This window comes from Brienomyrus brachyistius, chromosome 2, assembly GCF_023856365.1.
Source record: "Brienomyrus brachyistius isolate T26 chromosome 2, BBRACH_0.4, whole genome shotgun sequence".
Taxonomy (NCBI): domain Eukaryota; kingdom Metazoa; phylum Chordata; class Actinopteri; order Osteoglossiformes; family Mormyridae; genus Brienomyrus; species Brienomyrus brachyistius.
Window position 1 is genome coordinate 15,517,190 of NC_064534.1, and position 16,285 is coordinate 15,533,474.

Genomic DNA, 16,285 nt, shown 5'->3' on the forward strand with positions numbered 1-16,285 from the left:
CTTCTCCTGCAGGGTAGTTTTTTCCCCTTTTTATGTGAGACCTGAGAACTCCAAATCGCTTATCCTACTGGGTCGTGGGGGATCCGGAGCCTATCCCGGAAGCAATGGGCACGAGGCAGGGAACAACCCAGGATGGGGGGTCAGCCCATCGCAGGGCACACTCACACACCATTCACTCACACATGCACACCTACGGGCAATTTAGCAACTCCAATTAGCCTCAGCATGTTTTTGGACTGTGGGGGAAAACCGGAGTACCCGGAGGAAACCCCACGACGACATGGGGAGAACATGCAAACTCCACACATGTAACCCAGGCGGAGACTCGAACCCGAGTCCCAGAGGTGTGAGGCAACAGTGCTAACCACTGCACCACCAAAATTGGAGTAATTTATGTTAAAAAAATGCCACAAAAATGGGTAAAAGTTAGTATTATTCAGCTATCAAGCACTAATCTAAACAATAAAAATATGGCCAAAAAGAAATAACCATAACAGAAAAACAAATAAAATACAGGTAAAATACACACACACACATTCTCAAAATACAGATACAAAATAAATCTCATACAGCTTAATTGAGTGTTACTTGCTCAGCAATCACTGAATAGCTTAATAATAAATAATAAATGTTTGGTTTCCCATGGCTTTTCGAGCTGCTAAACCAATCTGGAAGCAGGCTATGATAATGCTAAAAACACTAAACAAATTCATTCTGAAAATTAATTTACTGGTTGACATTTTATAATGTTCTCTACACATCATGCATTAATAAATTTCACTTAAATGCTGTTTTTTTTTTTCCAACGAGTAACAGTTCTGCATCATTTACCTGTAATATTAATGACTATTATTAGTACTTGCATCATATGAGTGATAGTGAGAAAATATGCACAACAAAATGTTTTATGTTGGATATCAGTTCTCCCAGGAAATTATCAGACACAGACAGACAGACAGACAGACAGACAGACAGACAGACAGACAGACAGACAGACAGACAGACAGACAGACAGACAGACAGACAGACAGACAGAAACTGTTATCTTTGCCTGAAATTCACTGTGAGAAAGACAGACACACAGAGAAAATGCCTGGCCTGACTCCTTCAGTTGGTAATTTCAGAACACTGACAGTGAAATCACACGAGGGAAAACGACACAATACAATGAGCTGTGTATCCTAGGATATTGAAGTACATTCTTGGTATTTAAGGACATTCTCTAAGGTCTCTACAGGACTTAGCATTACTTTAAACTTCTGCACAGCCAGCTCTACAAAGACTGCTAATGTTTAGTAAGGTTGCGATTCAAAAACAACGCCTCACGTTAAACACTTATTCTCTCTCACTTCATATAAAACAATAAACATGGGTCTGGCACAAGTTTGTCACGGTGCTATAAAAATCACCAAAATACTCTAATCTAGGTAAGTCATGAAGAGCTCATGACTGCTCGCCTAAGAAGGGGACCGTAAAGCAGAGACACGTAAAAAGCTGTTTTGCTATGTGGTGTCAGCGCACCATAGTATTAACTGTATTTTCACAAAGAAAACCTCAGTAACTGTTAAGAACAATGTAATTTAACCAACATTCAAATTTTCAATATCGCAATCAACACCATTGCATAAATGGCAAATAGTACATTTTACAGAAGCCTCTGGGCTAAATAAGCCCACAGATTTGCCTGCTGGTATATTTGCATGACATACATAAGCATCACCCATATCAACAATGCATGACATAATATGCTAAAAAGTGCTACAATAGCACAGAAAGCCATTAAGTTCAGTAACATGGCCTGTCACACAATTCTTTTCCTATAGCAATCTTTAAACATAATCCTTACATTCTACACACATAAAATACACACAGAAGAACAGAGACTTATGCAGGAAAGCTCTCTTTGCTGCCAGAGGTGTTTTCAGTCAAATATTGAATTAGGAAAAAAACATTCATCTTATCTTTTAGAGGATGCTTCAGTAAATCTCTGACCTTAAATATTTCTTAAGACTATAAATAATCTATATGATCGCGACAAGTTACAGCCAGGGTCGAGTTCAGTGCAGGGGTGTGATTCGAGGAAAGATTCACACGGGAAAAGACTGATCATTAACCTTGAGTCTCAATTGCCCTGAATGGGACACCCGGGCCTTGAACCAGGTGCAACAGCCATTTCCCCCTTTCTCACTGCAGTTTTCCAAAGCACTATATCAGAATCACCCGCATATTAGTCAGCATTAGAGCACATCAAAGGAAATCCTGAAAAGAATCTTGGTTTCACACTGATACTTAATGGCACCACAAAAAGCAAGACCCAGACAGCTCTTAAGATAATTGTACCCTGCTGTAATTGCAGAAGTTTTTTTTTCTTTCTTTTTTTAAGAACAGAGTCCAAGAGTCTGACAAATATTGACCCAATATATAATAACTGGATGATTATCCAGGTATAATTCACTAGTAGTAAATCAGTATAGAATGCATTCTGTGCAATTAATATTCCATTTATTTCATTGCTAATACGGTCGGGCGATATTCCTTTTTCAAAACAGCTAAAAAGCAAAAGATAATCTGCCTTCCTGACAGCTGCTTAATCTACGAACAAACTGTTGTAGTAACAGCAGGATGGCGGTTTTTGCAAAGTACAGCTTGGACTTCATACTGACAATCAAACATGTTAAGCATGTCCTTAAACAAAGCTTTCTCTGCTGTGTGAAAACAATTTATCTTACGGTGGCATTTGTGTTTTCCGTGCATCTTAAACTTTCATGATTGTCCATCCTTTTATCAAATTTCTGTACCTGCTTGTTCTATGCCGGGTCGCAGGGGTGTGAAGCGTATCCCCTAACTTATAGGCAGAAAGCAAGGAATAACCCAGTATGCGACAACAACCCATTGCAGTGCACGCACACACACACACATACACACACACGCGCGTAGGGTACACCAATCCTTATGGGGCCCGTTCATTCACTTCTGTGGGAAAAATGCTAACGCTAACTATGACAACCTTAACCCCCACCCTTCCCTAACCATAACTATAAGTAACCAAGCATTTTTATTTGCATTTTTAGTTTTTTCATAGCAGTCACTGATTTTTATACATTGAAAAAAAAAACGGATATTTGTCACGTTATGGGGACATTGTGTCCCCATAAGGATAGGTTTACCCGCTCACACGCTCACACACACACACACACGCATACACAACAGTTTGGCTTTTGATGCTATTTACAAACACCCCAAGAATGATTAGCTGTGTCTGAGTTTGACTTGTGGACTGCCTACTTGAAACTTCTGATGCAGAACGTCGGTAAAGTTGCCTAACTTATCTTTAAAAATTCAACTGGATGACGTACTCTGAGGTGAGAGAAAAGATCTGTGGTACTGTACTGTCTATGGTACTGCCAAATAACTGCAGTAATCTTCTTAGCAACCAAGTCACACATCTTTGCCATAGAAATCAACAAATTATATGCTGCACAAATTAGTGGATATGCACTCCTTTAGGTCTAGATGTAGGCTACATTTTTCAAGCACACACTGCAAAGCTAGTACAGCAGGAAGCTAAACTGATCTTCGTAAAATCCCTGTGGCAGAGGGGTTGACTGAAAACAACCGCAATGTTTTGGATGCATTGATACTATTCGACACTTACTGTAATTTAGGAACAATGAGCTGGTCAAACTTGTACCCCAAAGGGTATATAAATAAGTATCTGCAAAAGATCAATAATTCCGTGCCTTGAAAGCTGTTTATTTATTTATGCCTTGAGCAATTACATGACCCGCTGCTTACACAAATTGTGTTATTGGAATTGTTTCTATATATTTCATACATATATACTTCAGCATCATGTTACCAGTAACAACAACTTCTCACCGTGACCCTGAAAAAAATGAATTTATTTTTCAAACAGGAGCATTTATTGTGGTCCCCTTATTGGCAATTTACTCTCAAAATGTGTGGATATAAAAAAAAAAAATAATTCAAAATTACTTTCACAGGCCCACGACATAAGAGGGAATGGAGAACACCCTTCGTTGGCTAGGGAAGGTCCCTCCCGTAGGGACCCAGCACAGCAAACTTCATTTCTGGACAAACATTCACCGTATCTTTCCTTGTCATAACAGTGAAGGGACAGAAAAAAACAGTAAAATTTTACTTTAATACTTTTCAACAGTTTAACCCTTCAAATGGACTTTGGGGACAGAACGAATTACCTCCTGTGTCTCCAGTACCAAGGCTCGCGTCTCTACATCAGAGGAAATCTTCTGCAAATAATTGTGTGTTTAAGCACGTATGGCATGCAATTACTTTCTCATTAAAAAGACCTCCCTCTCCTCCGATCACACAGGCCCCTGAATTGGGGTGGCTCCTATTAAATCACTTCAGAATTAAAGAGACGTGAGTCTGCTTGCCATCTCCCACCTGTTTTTGCATAAACGAGTACTTATTAGTGACAACGGGCCAATCAAAAAACTACTCTCTATGGACCCTACGTGGTCACAGGTATGTCTTTGTCTCAATAATATCATACCTTTTAGGTACAGTCTTTCTTCATGAAGCAAACGCTAGCATGAATTACCTCATAACAAAATTTTGTCATGTTAAAAAAAAAAACCCAAAACATAGGCAGAAAAGGGCACATTACATAGAAAATAATCTACTAGACAAGAAAGTACTGAGACTGCCTTTTAGTGACCTGCTGGGTTATTAAACACTGGGGAATGTATTGAACAAATCAAATGGCAGCAGTTAGCTGGGTCACTGAGATAATTTGAGGACTTTAATAAACACTACTTGGCTTCAAGCACTACATCGTGTCACTGCAGTTTGACTAAGAGAATGCACCATCACTAACGCAACCAACTGCTTTAAAGGTCAGCCGTCCTCCAACGTTATGAAGGTGGTATCTTGGCCTTGTCTGCTCTATCGTTATCATTGTGATTTATCAAATAAAAATAAAACAGCTAGTAATTAAATATTGTGACTCTTTATAAATGACTGATTTGCCCTGCTTTGCACCTGTAGCTCCAGATAGGCTGTAGAACTACGCCACCCTGCACAGGACAAGCAGGTATAGAAGATGGATGGATGGATGGATGGATGGGTGTAAAGCATTATTATAAAACTAAGCTACATTAGGTACACCTTGATTTACAAAAAAAAATCCAATTAATATTTTCTGGAATGAGCTATAACCCTGTGAGGAACAAGTGGTTACGGAATATGGATGGATGGATGGATATATGATAATAACATTTACCGCTAACTGTAGTTAAAAACAAAGTTACTCTTATTTGTGCTTCTATGAATTTAACTTCAGACGCCATCAGCACGTTGGAAATCAATTTGTTGTTAATACGATGAGTATTAACACATCAGCCTTGTTGGATGCTGTAGTTTGTAATTTATCTAGTTAATAAACATCAAGTGTCTGGAGATGAGCACATGTGTCTGAAGATGACTTTATATCACGAGCCAAAGAAGCAGACCTGTGCTGGCATGTCCCCGAATTAAGCTGCTGGTCTGAAGTGTCAGTATATGACCTGTCAGTCTATGAGAAACAGTGATCACCCTGTAAATTACTAGCTTATTAACTATCTCCACAGATTGCCGTATGGCTATTTTCACACAAACTTTAACTTGCTGCAGGTTTATAATAATGAATCGTAGACCTTGGGTAAATACCCTTCAATGGCTTCACTGTGATGACTCTCTGACAAGGCAAATCCTGTCTGAATACATGCATATTTTGTGATAAATTATTCATATCGGTTTCTTGATTAGGGATATAAAATATGCAGCAAGTTACAACAGACTAATTATTAAAGGATGAAAGGGTATACATTATATAGTGAATCTAATACCTGAACATTATAACACTTTACAGACAAAAACTAATTATTAGCTAACTAATAAATGCTTATCCCTGATTATTATATGTATACATATATATGTACAAGTGAGGACAAGCATATATACAGTATAAGCAGCAAGATGATGCACTGAATTAGCGATTAGCTTTCCTTGGCCATAATGTATTGCAGGAGACATGGGACTTGGGGGATCATCGCCCCTGGTCGCTTTTTCACACACAAAATGAATTTGATCTGTATAATTACCAGTTAATTAGAAGACAGTAGGCCTGCCTGTCCCTCAACCCCGACGGTCCCCTGGAACTTCCACACAGGGCCCAAAACCCAAAGGTGACGGAGGTGACGGAAAAGAAAACCACATTTTAAATTTATTAAATGTAAAAAGTAAAAAGTGACATGAAATTCAAAAAAATTTGATTATTCGAATCCAAAACTGTCAAAGCTCCAAACATAACTGCACTATGTTAATTGTCTCTATGTAATAGAAAGGATCATATACTAACAAGCTTTTTAAGCACTTAATATATCAAACGGGCACCGCATGCAGACCAGTAAATATCCTATTCAGACATTTTAATAACCATCACTAAGTTTTCTACTTAGACAATCACAAACCCCATTCTGTAACTAAATATTCATGAATATCCTATGCAGACATTTTAATAACCATCACTAAGTTTTCTACTTAGACAATCACAAACCCCATTCTGTAACTAAATATTCATGAATATCCTATGCAGACATTTTAATAACCATCACTAAGTTTTCTACTTAGACAATCACAAACCCCATTCTGTACCTAAATATTCATACATGCCCACATGCATGCACAATAAAAATCAAGTGCTACCATTGCTAAATTTCTAAAACGGCAAAGACAAAACTGATACATCTTCTGGTTTCAATTTTTATTACAGAATCTATGTACTCATTTATGATTTCCTTTATTAAATAAAATTCCATTTGCAGTCCTCGCATCTTAAAAAAAAATGCATTAAATTAGCCATTTAATGGTTTACAGAGCCACACCTATTTCAAAAACAATACATTAATTAAACCCATGACAAAACTTCAGTAACCTCATGATAAGAAGCCCCCATGTACAAATGAAAGGCAGATGTTGGTGACACATTCCACTATCCATTCAATTCCTCAAATTCTGCTCTGTTTATTCTTAAGGTTCAATCAGGGCCTGTTTTGATCAAACACTTATGTTCCAAGCAGGCATTGTACGTATCGCCTAGCCTCGTCTCGCTGACTGACAAAAGGGGTTGACTCAGGCTATGAACCACGTTGTCACACGGCACTCCAGAAAGCTTCTGATCTCTTACATGAGTAAAGTGCTGGAATAAAGAGGTGTGCTACTGTAAGAGGCCTCTGATTGAATCCAGAGACTGAGATGGATGAACTCAGGTACCGTGCATTGCACATGATTTAACACCATGACTGAGGAAGGTACTTCAGGGAGTCCTGATTGCACTCTTCCTGGAAGAAGTTAATGAAACCCACAGTATCTAGCATGGATGGATTGGCCTATCGCATTCCTGGGCCTGGCTAATGAAATTCAAAGAAATACATATATATCTTTTCTTTTTTTCTTTGACTCACTGTGGTGATGTCTGTCAGTAAAATACAGATACATCAGTATCACCACAATTGTTAATCTAAGAGCATCTAATTAAATTGCATCACAAAAGTTAAAATAAAAAAAGAATGATAATCAGAATCATAATCAAAATTCACTTAATTAGCCAGGTACAACTGCTTGAATTAGGAATTTGTTTTGGGAGTACTGGTGCTTGCATTCACAGATAACATAGAAGAGCAGAGAACAGTAATTAACAAAAAATAAGTAAGTAGAAATAAAACAACAGACTAAAGAAATAAAATAGTGCAGAGCAATGCAAACTGCGCAAGCTTATAGTATGACTATAGTAAGCGCTATAGTCAGTCATGCCAAGAATATCAGTTTGTTGCTGCAAGGCAATGAGTCACTCAGAAAAAGGATCTGAGGTGTTGTTAAGATAGGAGGGGATCTATTTTTATTAATTCACATGCAAGGTTAGGCAAACAGGTTTGACAGTTCCTCAAGGATCTGCTGTGCTAAAGTATTTTCACAAAAAGTCAAATATTCATGTATATGTATATGTATGTGTGTGTATTTTATACGCACACACACATATATGTATATATATTTTACCCAACCCACGTATTAAAACACCAAGACTTCTGGGTAAAATAAGGCAGTGCCGTTTTTTTGTTTTATTACCATCATTATTACTGTATTTCATTTTTTGAATGTACAGTCATTGGGTTTCATTTAAATGTAAATCGGGGCAATGAACTGCATTACGTTGACACCGACGGCAGCTTAAATCCGATGATTCATTTCATAAAACAGAGCCCCCTACTTTCCGTGACGGAAAATAGCTGCTTTGACCTCAGAGCACTTGCCAGCGTGTCGAAGCTTGTTTTCATCATGTCCACAGCCCCGCTACTCTGAAGGATTCTGTATCTTAACATTTCCAACTCAAGGTAAAGTCAGAATGTCAGTCTTGTTGCGCAAAATTGGCCCCAGTAGTTATTTCTACCTACCACTGTGAAAGCAAGTAGAGAAAAAAAGACATCACTAGTTACTACACTGACAGGCGGACTGTATCATGCTTGAGAAAAAAAATTTACCTTCAAAAGCGATTCATGCATGTTAACATAAACTGTATCTATACTACTGCCACAGGACAGACAGAAGCTCAGGTCCCTTAGATAAAATGCCAAATGGCATAAATGCATGGCGAAAGGGTAACTGTGAGATTTATTTATATGATTTCCGTCTGATATATGGAAGATTTTCTTTTTTCTTTTTTTTTTGTGAATGTCACAATTGCATGATAGATGCAATATTAACATTTTGAGAGCAAACTATATTTTTTAGAACATCACCAAAAGGGGACAGCATCCATCTTCCACGCATTTATCTTGATCTGGGCTATGGATAACCAGGGGGGCTATCCCAAGCAACACTGGGCATAAGAGGGGGGGGGGCACCCTGCATAGGAAGTTAGTCCATCATTGGGGGCACATGCACATACAACCGTACACTACAGGCAATGCAGATCACCGCAACTGCATGTTTTTAAACCATAAAGGATATTCACACAGGGTGAACATACAAATCACACACGTTCAAGTATGCAGAGAGTAACAGAGGGATTCAAACTCCCAGCCCTGGAGGTGTGAGGCAACAGTGTTACCCAATAACATTAAAACAGAGCATTGACTGGATTTATAAACAAGTTCTGGGCATCTTAGATCCTAATTACACCAACACAGCCAAATAAAATATGCAGGTAATTAAGAGCAGGTTTTGCCATGACATATTGTGGACGTCTGCATAAAAATATGATCAGCCGAAAGACACACAGCCACACTCAGATTAGCATTATGACCTGTCATGGCAGGAATGACAAATGTTAAGGTGTTTATTTATTTCATTTTTGGACAACCGTTCATCCATCTTCATGAAAAGCTGCTGTCGACGTTCGAGCTCGAGTAGACACATCACTGTCAATGAGACTGTGGATTTAGATTCATTCTTCCCAATGTTATGCATAATGTTAATAGTATGTAATGGGAACCTGAAGGACTGCCTTCACCCTTCAACTTTGATTGTATATTAACACATTTCTCCAGCTGAGAGTGACACAGGCATTTCTCAGCATGATAGCCACAAATTACAAGACAATGAGCAGACAAACTATTCAGACACCTACGTGTCCACTGTTACCCCACTGAAACCCGCTATCAGATCGCACTGCACTTACAGTGCCTTACAACATGCATGTCATCTAAGACTGTGACTTTTTCCAATTTACTATACAGAGGATTCCTGAAAAATCTCACTGCGACTGTTTTGGAAAAAAATAATTTTGATGACCAAGCAGAACACTCTGACAGCAACACAACAAAAGGTGCTGAAAGAAAAGTGTCCGGAAATGATTTGAAAAAAACATGACAGGAGAATTGCTTATCTTGTATTTGAAAATTCGCTTCATGGAACACCTAAGCTCACCAGAAAATTATATTATTCATTTTTTATTATTTGTTATTATTTTCTTTTCTCAGAAACTTCAGCATTCAGAAACTTCACTTCAGAATTGTAGTTAAGTGGAGGAATTACTATAATTCCACATACTAAAAAAACTAATTACTGTAATTCCACATACTAAAAAAACTAATTACTGTAATTCCACATACTAAAAAAACTAATTACTGTAATTCCACATATCACCCAAAGAAGTTACATATACAATATTATTTCACTCTTCTATTTTTCTGATGTATAAGAATTATACAGTTTTTCAAATATAAAACAAGCCAAATTATTGGAATTTAAGGTATTTTATAATTTGCCTGGTACAGTAACCCCCCCCCCCCCAAAAAAAAGAGAAAATACTGTAAAAGAAAGTGCTTGTATGTGCATGAACATTGTAATGGTTTTTAGACACCATATGGAGAAATCCAAACTGCAGTCTCTAGTCTATTTGGTGATGAATTATTTAGCTGCTGTAATACGAAAAAATGTATTGGGAAATGCTGATTTAACTAGGACATGTTTTTAAAAAGAGGCAGGAATCATTACGTTAAAAAAAAAACATATCCTGTACAATTTGCTGGTTCACTGTGTTAATCAATTAAGAAAATTTCCTGTGTATTTGCTTGATAGCCGTCTGAGGTCACAGCGTTACACTAGCAGTAAGTTACATATCTTCAAGGCTATCATGGTAATGTGAGTTTAACAGTAGTTTAAAAGTAGCTTTGCCAGACTCATTATAATCCCAGATTGCATATTTGTAAATAATAAATAGTGATATGCTGCCCAGTCAGAAATATTACGTTTATCTTTTATGGGTATATTGTGACTTTTTTTTTTTTAACAATTTTCTAGCTATTGTGGCCATTTTTAACATCCTGCTGGAATTCACAGAATGGTCTGGCTCCCCCATACTGTAACACGCAATGGGACAAGGACCAGCAGTCTGCATAAAATACAGTTCTGCGGGTGACAAGTCACCATGTTCAGAGGTGGGAATTTTCAGATAAATGTCTGAAGATTGACATGCTACCATGGCAAATACTCAGAGCAACACAGGACAGTCAAGCCCCTCGTTATTCTGCAGCGGGTTCCGTTCAATGCTTTCAGTTCAGCGGAAAAAGAAATTTTTGGATCACAACCACTAAGAATAATACTATAGTGGATAGTCATACACCGTCTACCACGCCATCGTTTCCCCACCAAACAACATGTACAGCTGATTATCGGTCACGCATAAATACTAATTCCATTATAACACACTGAGCAGCTGTAGTGACTGAGCCCTTGTACATTAATGTTTGTTAAAGTGCACAGTGCTTCTGTTGTACATGTTATGTAAGTCCAGTAAGTTCAAATATTCTCTTCCCTTATGTTTGAGACACTGTCTACACCTGTGTATGTTTATAAATACACACTCCCCCAGAGAGTCAAATACATTACACCTCACAGTAAAGATTAATATACAGCATTGAAGTTTCCATTATAACCAGTGCATCCATCAACTCACATGGTGGTAGATTTCATCATGTTTAGCAGTGAAATAGGCCTAATATGGGATTTTTTTTTCCCCAATTCCAGCCTGAAAACCTCATGTTAGTTTCCACCCAATAAACCTCAGTGTGAACTACACGCTTGATTGCTAAAGGTATTAGCAAAGGTCAAGGTGTGATTATTGACACTGTAATAATATAATAACTGTAATCTCATCACGAGCGCTGGGAGATGACAATGCGTAATGTGAGGCCCCCAAACAAAATGAACGTCCTCTGAGCCTTCAAGTAAAGGACGGCGGAAACGACATTCTAAAATACAGCTGTGAGCCTGGTGAATGCAGGCAGACCACTGGGGCTGACATGGTTAACCTTTAACAAGTAACCTTTAGGGCCCCAATGAGTTTCCAGAGAGCAGTACTGCAGGTAGGACCCCCCCCAAAACTGACCACCCGCAACTGCAACCCTGTTGATAGTTCAGAATTTACTCTGTGTAATTGTTGGTGAGCCCCAACATAAATAATAAAAAACAAGTCAAATAATATAAGATACCAGCTAATTAAAAAAGGGGCAAACCTTAAACCACCCTAGAAATGTGTAATTTCAGCCTTCTGTGGAGATAAATTGTCACACTTGTATGTCACCAACCGAGAGGCAAGTGTTAATGACAATGAAAGGGTTAGATATGTGCCATTAGACACAGACCTTGGTATTTTATTTATGTATTACTTCCTCCCATCTGCTCCAATCTGGTTTTCTGGCACATAAAATAAGCAAGGTTCACATCTTTCCATGTGCCAAAACCAAAACAAGTGTTGTGGTGCATCAAAGCCATTAAAAATGCTAAAATTACTTTCAGTAAATCCTAAGATTAAAATCGCACATCCAGGGGGGGAAAAAACGAGTTCCTGGATTTAAGAAGTGCCAATTATCTAGAGTGGCAGCCTTCGTAATGCACGGTAATATATGAGATCTATAAAGTCATTTAGAGCCAATTAATGACATGCAGTGTGTAATAAACTATGCCATAAAAGTCTTTGTAGTAGCGATGGTTTTCTAGGAATTCTCAGAAAACTGCATGACAGCTATGCATGATGGGTCTGCTTTGGCCTTTGCCAGAAATAACTGCAAATTGTACTTTACGGCTACTTTAGTACATAAATGTTTCTTCAGAACAAAGTATATTTAAGCAAATATATCTGTGTTAGTTTCCACGGCGTCCTGCATTTTACAGGCAAAACACTGTTGTCTTACCACATAACAAAAAGCCAAATGTAAAAAGATCTTAATTTAATGGTTATAATGATCATCCACGTTAAAATGTAGTTAATAAACTATAACAGCTTGTAACGCAGAGTCGGCAACGTTACTCTTGACGCGTCCTGGTCAGTGCAGCGATACACGTTAACTTTCATTAAGTGCGATAAATTGTATTTTTAAAGCCACGGCACTTGCGAAGCTCCTGCTCCTGCTCATAACCCCAGGATATGCCAGGGACGGGCAGCTCGGACGCCCTAAGAAGCGCAGACCAAAGCGCAGGCTGCCCAGCGGGAGCCCAGGCGGGAGCCCCGGCGTGCGCCTGTTGCATCCGGCAAACGTGCCTTTCACGCCGCGCTGAAAGTGATGCCGCTCGCATCTTACACATCCCCACCGCGGAAAAAGTACGAGCCAAGCTACAAATCTGAAATCTTGAAGCGCCCCGCCATGCACCTCTTTCACATATATCTGAAGAAAAAAAATTACCCATTTAAAAAAATATATATTAAATACACACATATATATAGACAGTGTCCGTATCGACCTAATGAGATGGCAGTGCAGTAACTTTCAGCGGCAGACTATCCCTTAAACATCCGCCTCTGTACAGCGCACGCTGGGGGGTCACTGCTCACTCCGAGTCGCTTTCCGCAGCTACGCGCTTCACTGTTTCCCAGTCAGCACCTGCATTACACACAACGTTAGAAACGCCGACAAGCACCAAGGGCTCCTACCTTTAATTGTTGTAAGTGCAGCAGAAGAAAAAAGGAACAGCAAGATGCCCATAGTAAAGTAACGTCCCTTCGGAAACGGTCCCATTTCTGTATATTTCTCTCTTCTTCTTCAGCAGGTATAAGAGGGTGTTTTTTCTGTATTCACCTTATTTTCATGGTCGCCGAAATATAATTTTAAGATCATTAGTAATCACTTGGCAAGACGGGAAAGTCTTTTTGAGCGTCCTTGTATTACAACTAGAAGTGAACGGAGGGCAGCAGTCGCGTCCGCGCCCGGCACAGCCCTCCTCCTCCGCCGAAGCGCCACGGACCCTCTCCTCATTCTAAACTTGCACTACTAACCCGGTACCAGACTAACAACACAGCGTAATAAATTCACCACCGCGACAGGCCAATGGGATGCGGCGATGGGCGGGGAGGCGACTCGCTGTTCACCGGGCGAGCGACGGTTCGCGATCCGAGCATCTTCGCCACCGCTGAAATCTCTCAGCCGCTGGGTGTTGTTTGCCAACCACAACGGGCATCTAAATGCTTCACCGTAATGAAATGGTCACACCCTTTAGAAAATGTTCGAGGCTCTCTTATGCAACAATGCATCGATCGCTGGGGGTAAAAATGCAATTGTTTTGCAGAATTTGAAGAGTCTGGACACTGGCTTCTGTAGGCATCATATGTCTGTAAAGCGGTGTCAACAGAAATACAGGCGGCAAGTCATTTGACAGGAACCGGTGCTCAAGTGGCGTTTGGAGAGAACTAGAAATGAAAGAACGCGGATAATAGGCTCAGCTGAGAGCTTGCGCTGCGGCAAAGTTTCTTGCATGCGCAGAATCCGTATTATTGGCTCTTTTGTACAGATGGTAACCTTTCGGCGCAGCTTTGTTTTGCTAAAGCTACCATTTTCTGTGTAGCGCACTTGAAGACTGAAATCCAATAAAGCATAATTAGAACTATTACTTTGTGAAAGCAGTTGTGTGAAAGCATATATTCAAGATCGACGTTGCAAAAATAGCGTATTAATTTAGTTGTATAAACCTATTTGTATATTAACTATAAATAACCATAGGAATTACATTTTTTGGACGACTCTTAAATATGTGACCTGATAGGAAAGTATATTGTTTTCCTCAGTTACATGACAAACTTAACTTTAAATTTTATTGGTTTTTAATTTGCTTTCCACACATTAAAAAAGACAAAGAAACCATCCAGAAAGACCTGCATCATCCTTTTCCCAGTAATTTACCAATAAATGAATAGAGTAGATGTCTGATTTTGATGCTATGTGTATATAATTTAGAGAGAACCTCAGAAACTGCTGGAATCATTTGGACTCTTCTGCCTCCTTGTTCTACAAGTTCACTCTTCTGTGGATTGTACTACTGCAGAAATGAATTGAACAGATCTGGACACCAGAACATCTACCCACCATGAAGCACACAGATAATTTCAATAGAACTTTGAGATAAATACAATATCAATATAATTAATTATAGGATCTATTAAGACTGCTGGTATTTCTTAGTAAATGTGCTCCTTATGCAGGTAAGGATTTGTATGTTTTATGCAGTCAGAGGTTAGGCTACAGGACAGAGTTAAGCACTGAATGGCATCTGTAATAAAAGGGAAAAAACACAGTTTATTCTTTTTTTTCTCTAGCCTGGAGTTAGGCCATTGTCAGAATGCTGCTCTTCAACTGTAGCAATTTCTGACAGCATGTGTACATGTGACCCATTATCTTTTTAACAAATGCATTCTGTTCTGCCTGCTTGGGAACGTTTGAATGACACTAACTCACTGCTTTAATACCATGTCTGCACTCTAGAACACTGCTAATGCAAGTCGAGATTTAACACGCTAAGCTTTGTCACAGGAGATGAGAGAGAAAAAACCAAGCCACAACTATCACACTGTCTGTTGTTCCTATATCTTGATCCTGTCAAACCCATACACTTATTTTCTCTGGGTTTCTTTAGCATGGCTTAGTGTTGATGGTTTACTTTGGCCATCACATCCTTTAAGTGATTTATTCATTTATTTCTGAATGAAACCGTCACGTCAGCATTCAGGGAATAGTCTATCTGGAAAGTCAGTGTCATGGGCACATCAGAGCTTTTGAGTGGAACTTAATGCATGCACCCCATAGAGATAAATGCTAATTTCTTCAGCGGATGTGGAGAAAATCCATAAACAAAGCAGCAGTGAGTATATGATTGTCAGGCTGCCTGACGGCTGTGTCCATGAGCGGAAAACCACACACGTACGTGCCAATGAGCGTACAGTAACAGGTGAACAGGCACAGGTACTTGCAAACAGATCTGATCTGTGTTGCAAATTCAACAATTTGCAGCAAACAATATGCGAGAGGTACCATATTTTTTTGTATTCTTCACTACAAGAATTCATAAAAAATATATAGAATGCAACATTCATATGAATAATATAAAGCTCAGAATGTAATTTGGAAAACAAAATAAAATATCTCATCTTTGTAAATACTGTAAGTGTATAGAAATGTTTGGCGTGAGATATACATTTCGCAACATAAAGTACAAATCAGGATCAGAAGAAATGTGTGCTTATTTTGTTTTTATGTGTGTCACGTGAGATGTGAACAGACTATTTTGGTGCAAAAAAAAAACCTGGCAGATAAAAGACAGATGATGTGATCCAACTTTATTCCTAGAAATTGCTCCACATCCATTTTTCCCTCCGTGCAAATTGCACGCCTTCTGTATGCTATGTACATAGGTTTATGGCTACTGTGACTTTAATGATGGTCCATTATGCTGGGAAACAAAGGAGGAAACAGCACGACCAAAAAAGAAACCTGCT

At 38.9% G+C, this 16,285-nt stretch overlaps 1 protein-coding gene across 3 annotated transcripts in view; it reads right to left on the reverse strand.

Moving 5' to 3' along the window:
- Positions 1–14,262, reverse strand: part of unc5db (unc-5 netrin receptor Db) — a 163,530-nt gene extending 149,268 nt beyond the window's left edge. The window contains exon 1 of one of the 3 annotated variants that reach the window (XM_048990197.1): positions 13,454–14,262. In XM_048990197.1, coding sequence (XP_048846154.1) covers positions 13,454–13,538 — 85 coding nt within the window. In that variant the 5' untranslated portion in view covers positions 13,539–14,262. The remainder of the gene's footprint in view (positions 1–13,453) is intronic. The other 2 variants (XM_048990198.1, XM_048990199.1) reach the window with 2 other exon arrangements.
- Between the last annotated feature and the right edge of the window lie 2,023 nt (positions 14,263–16,285).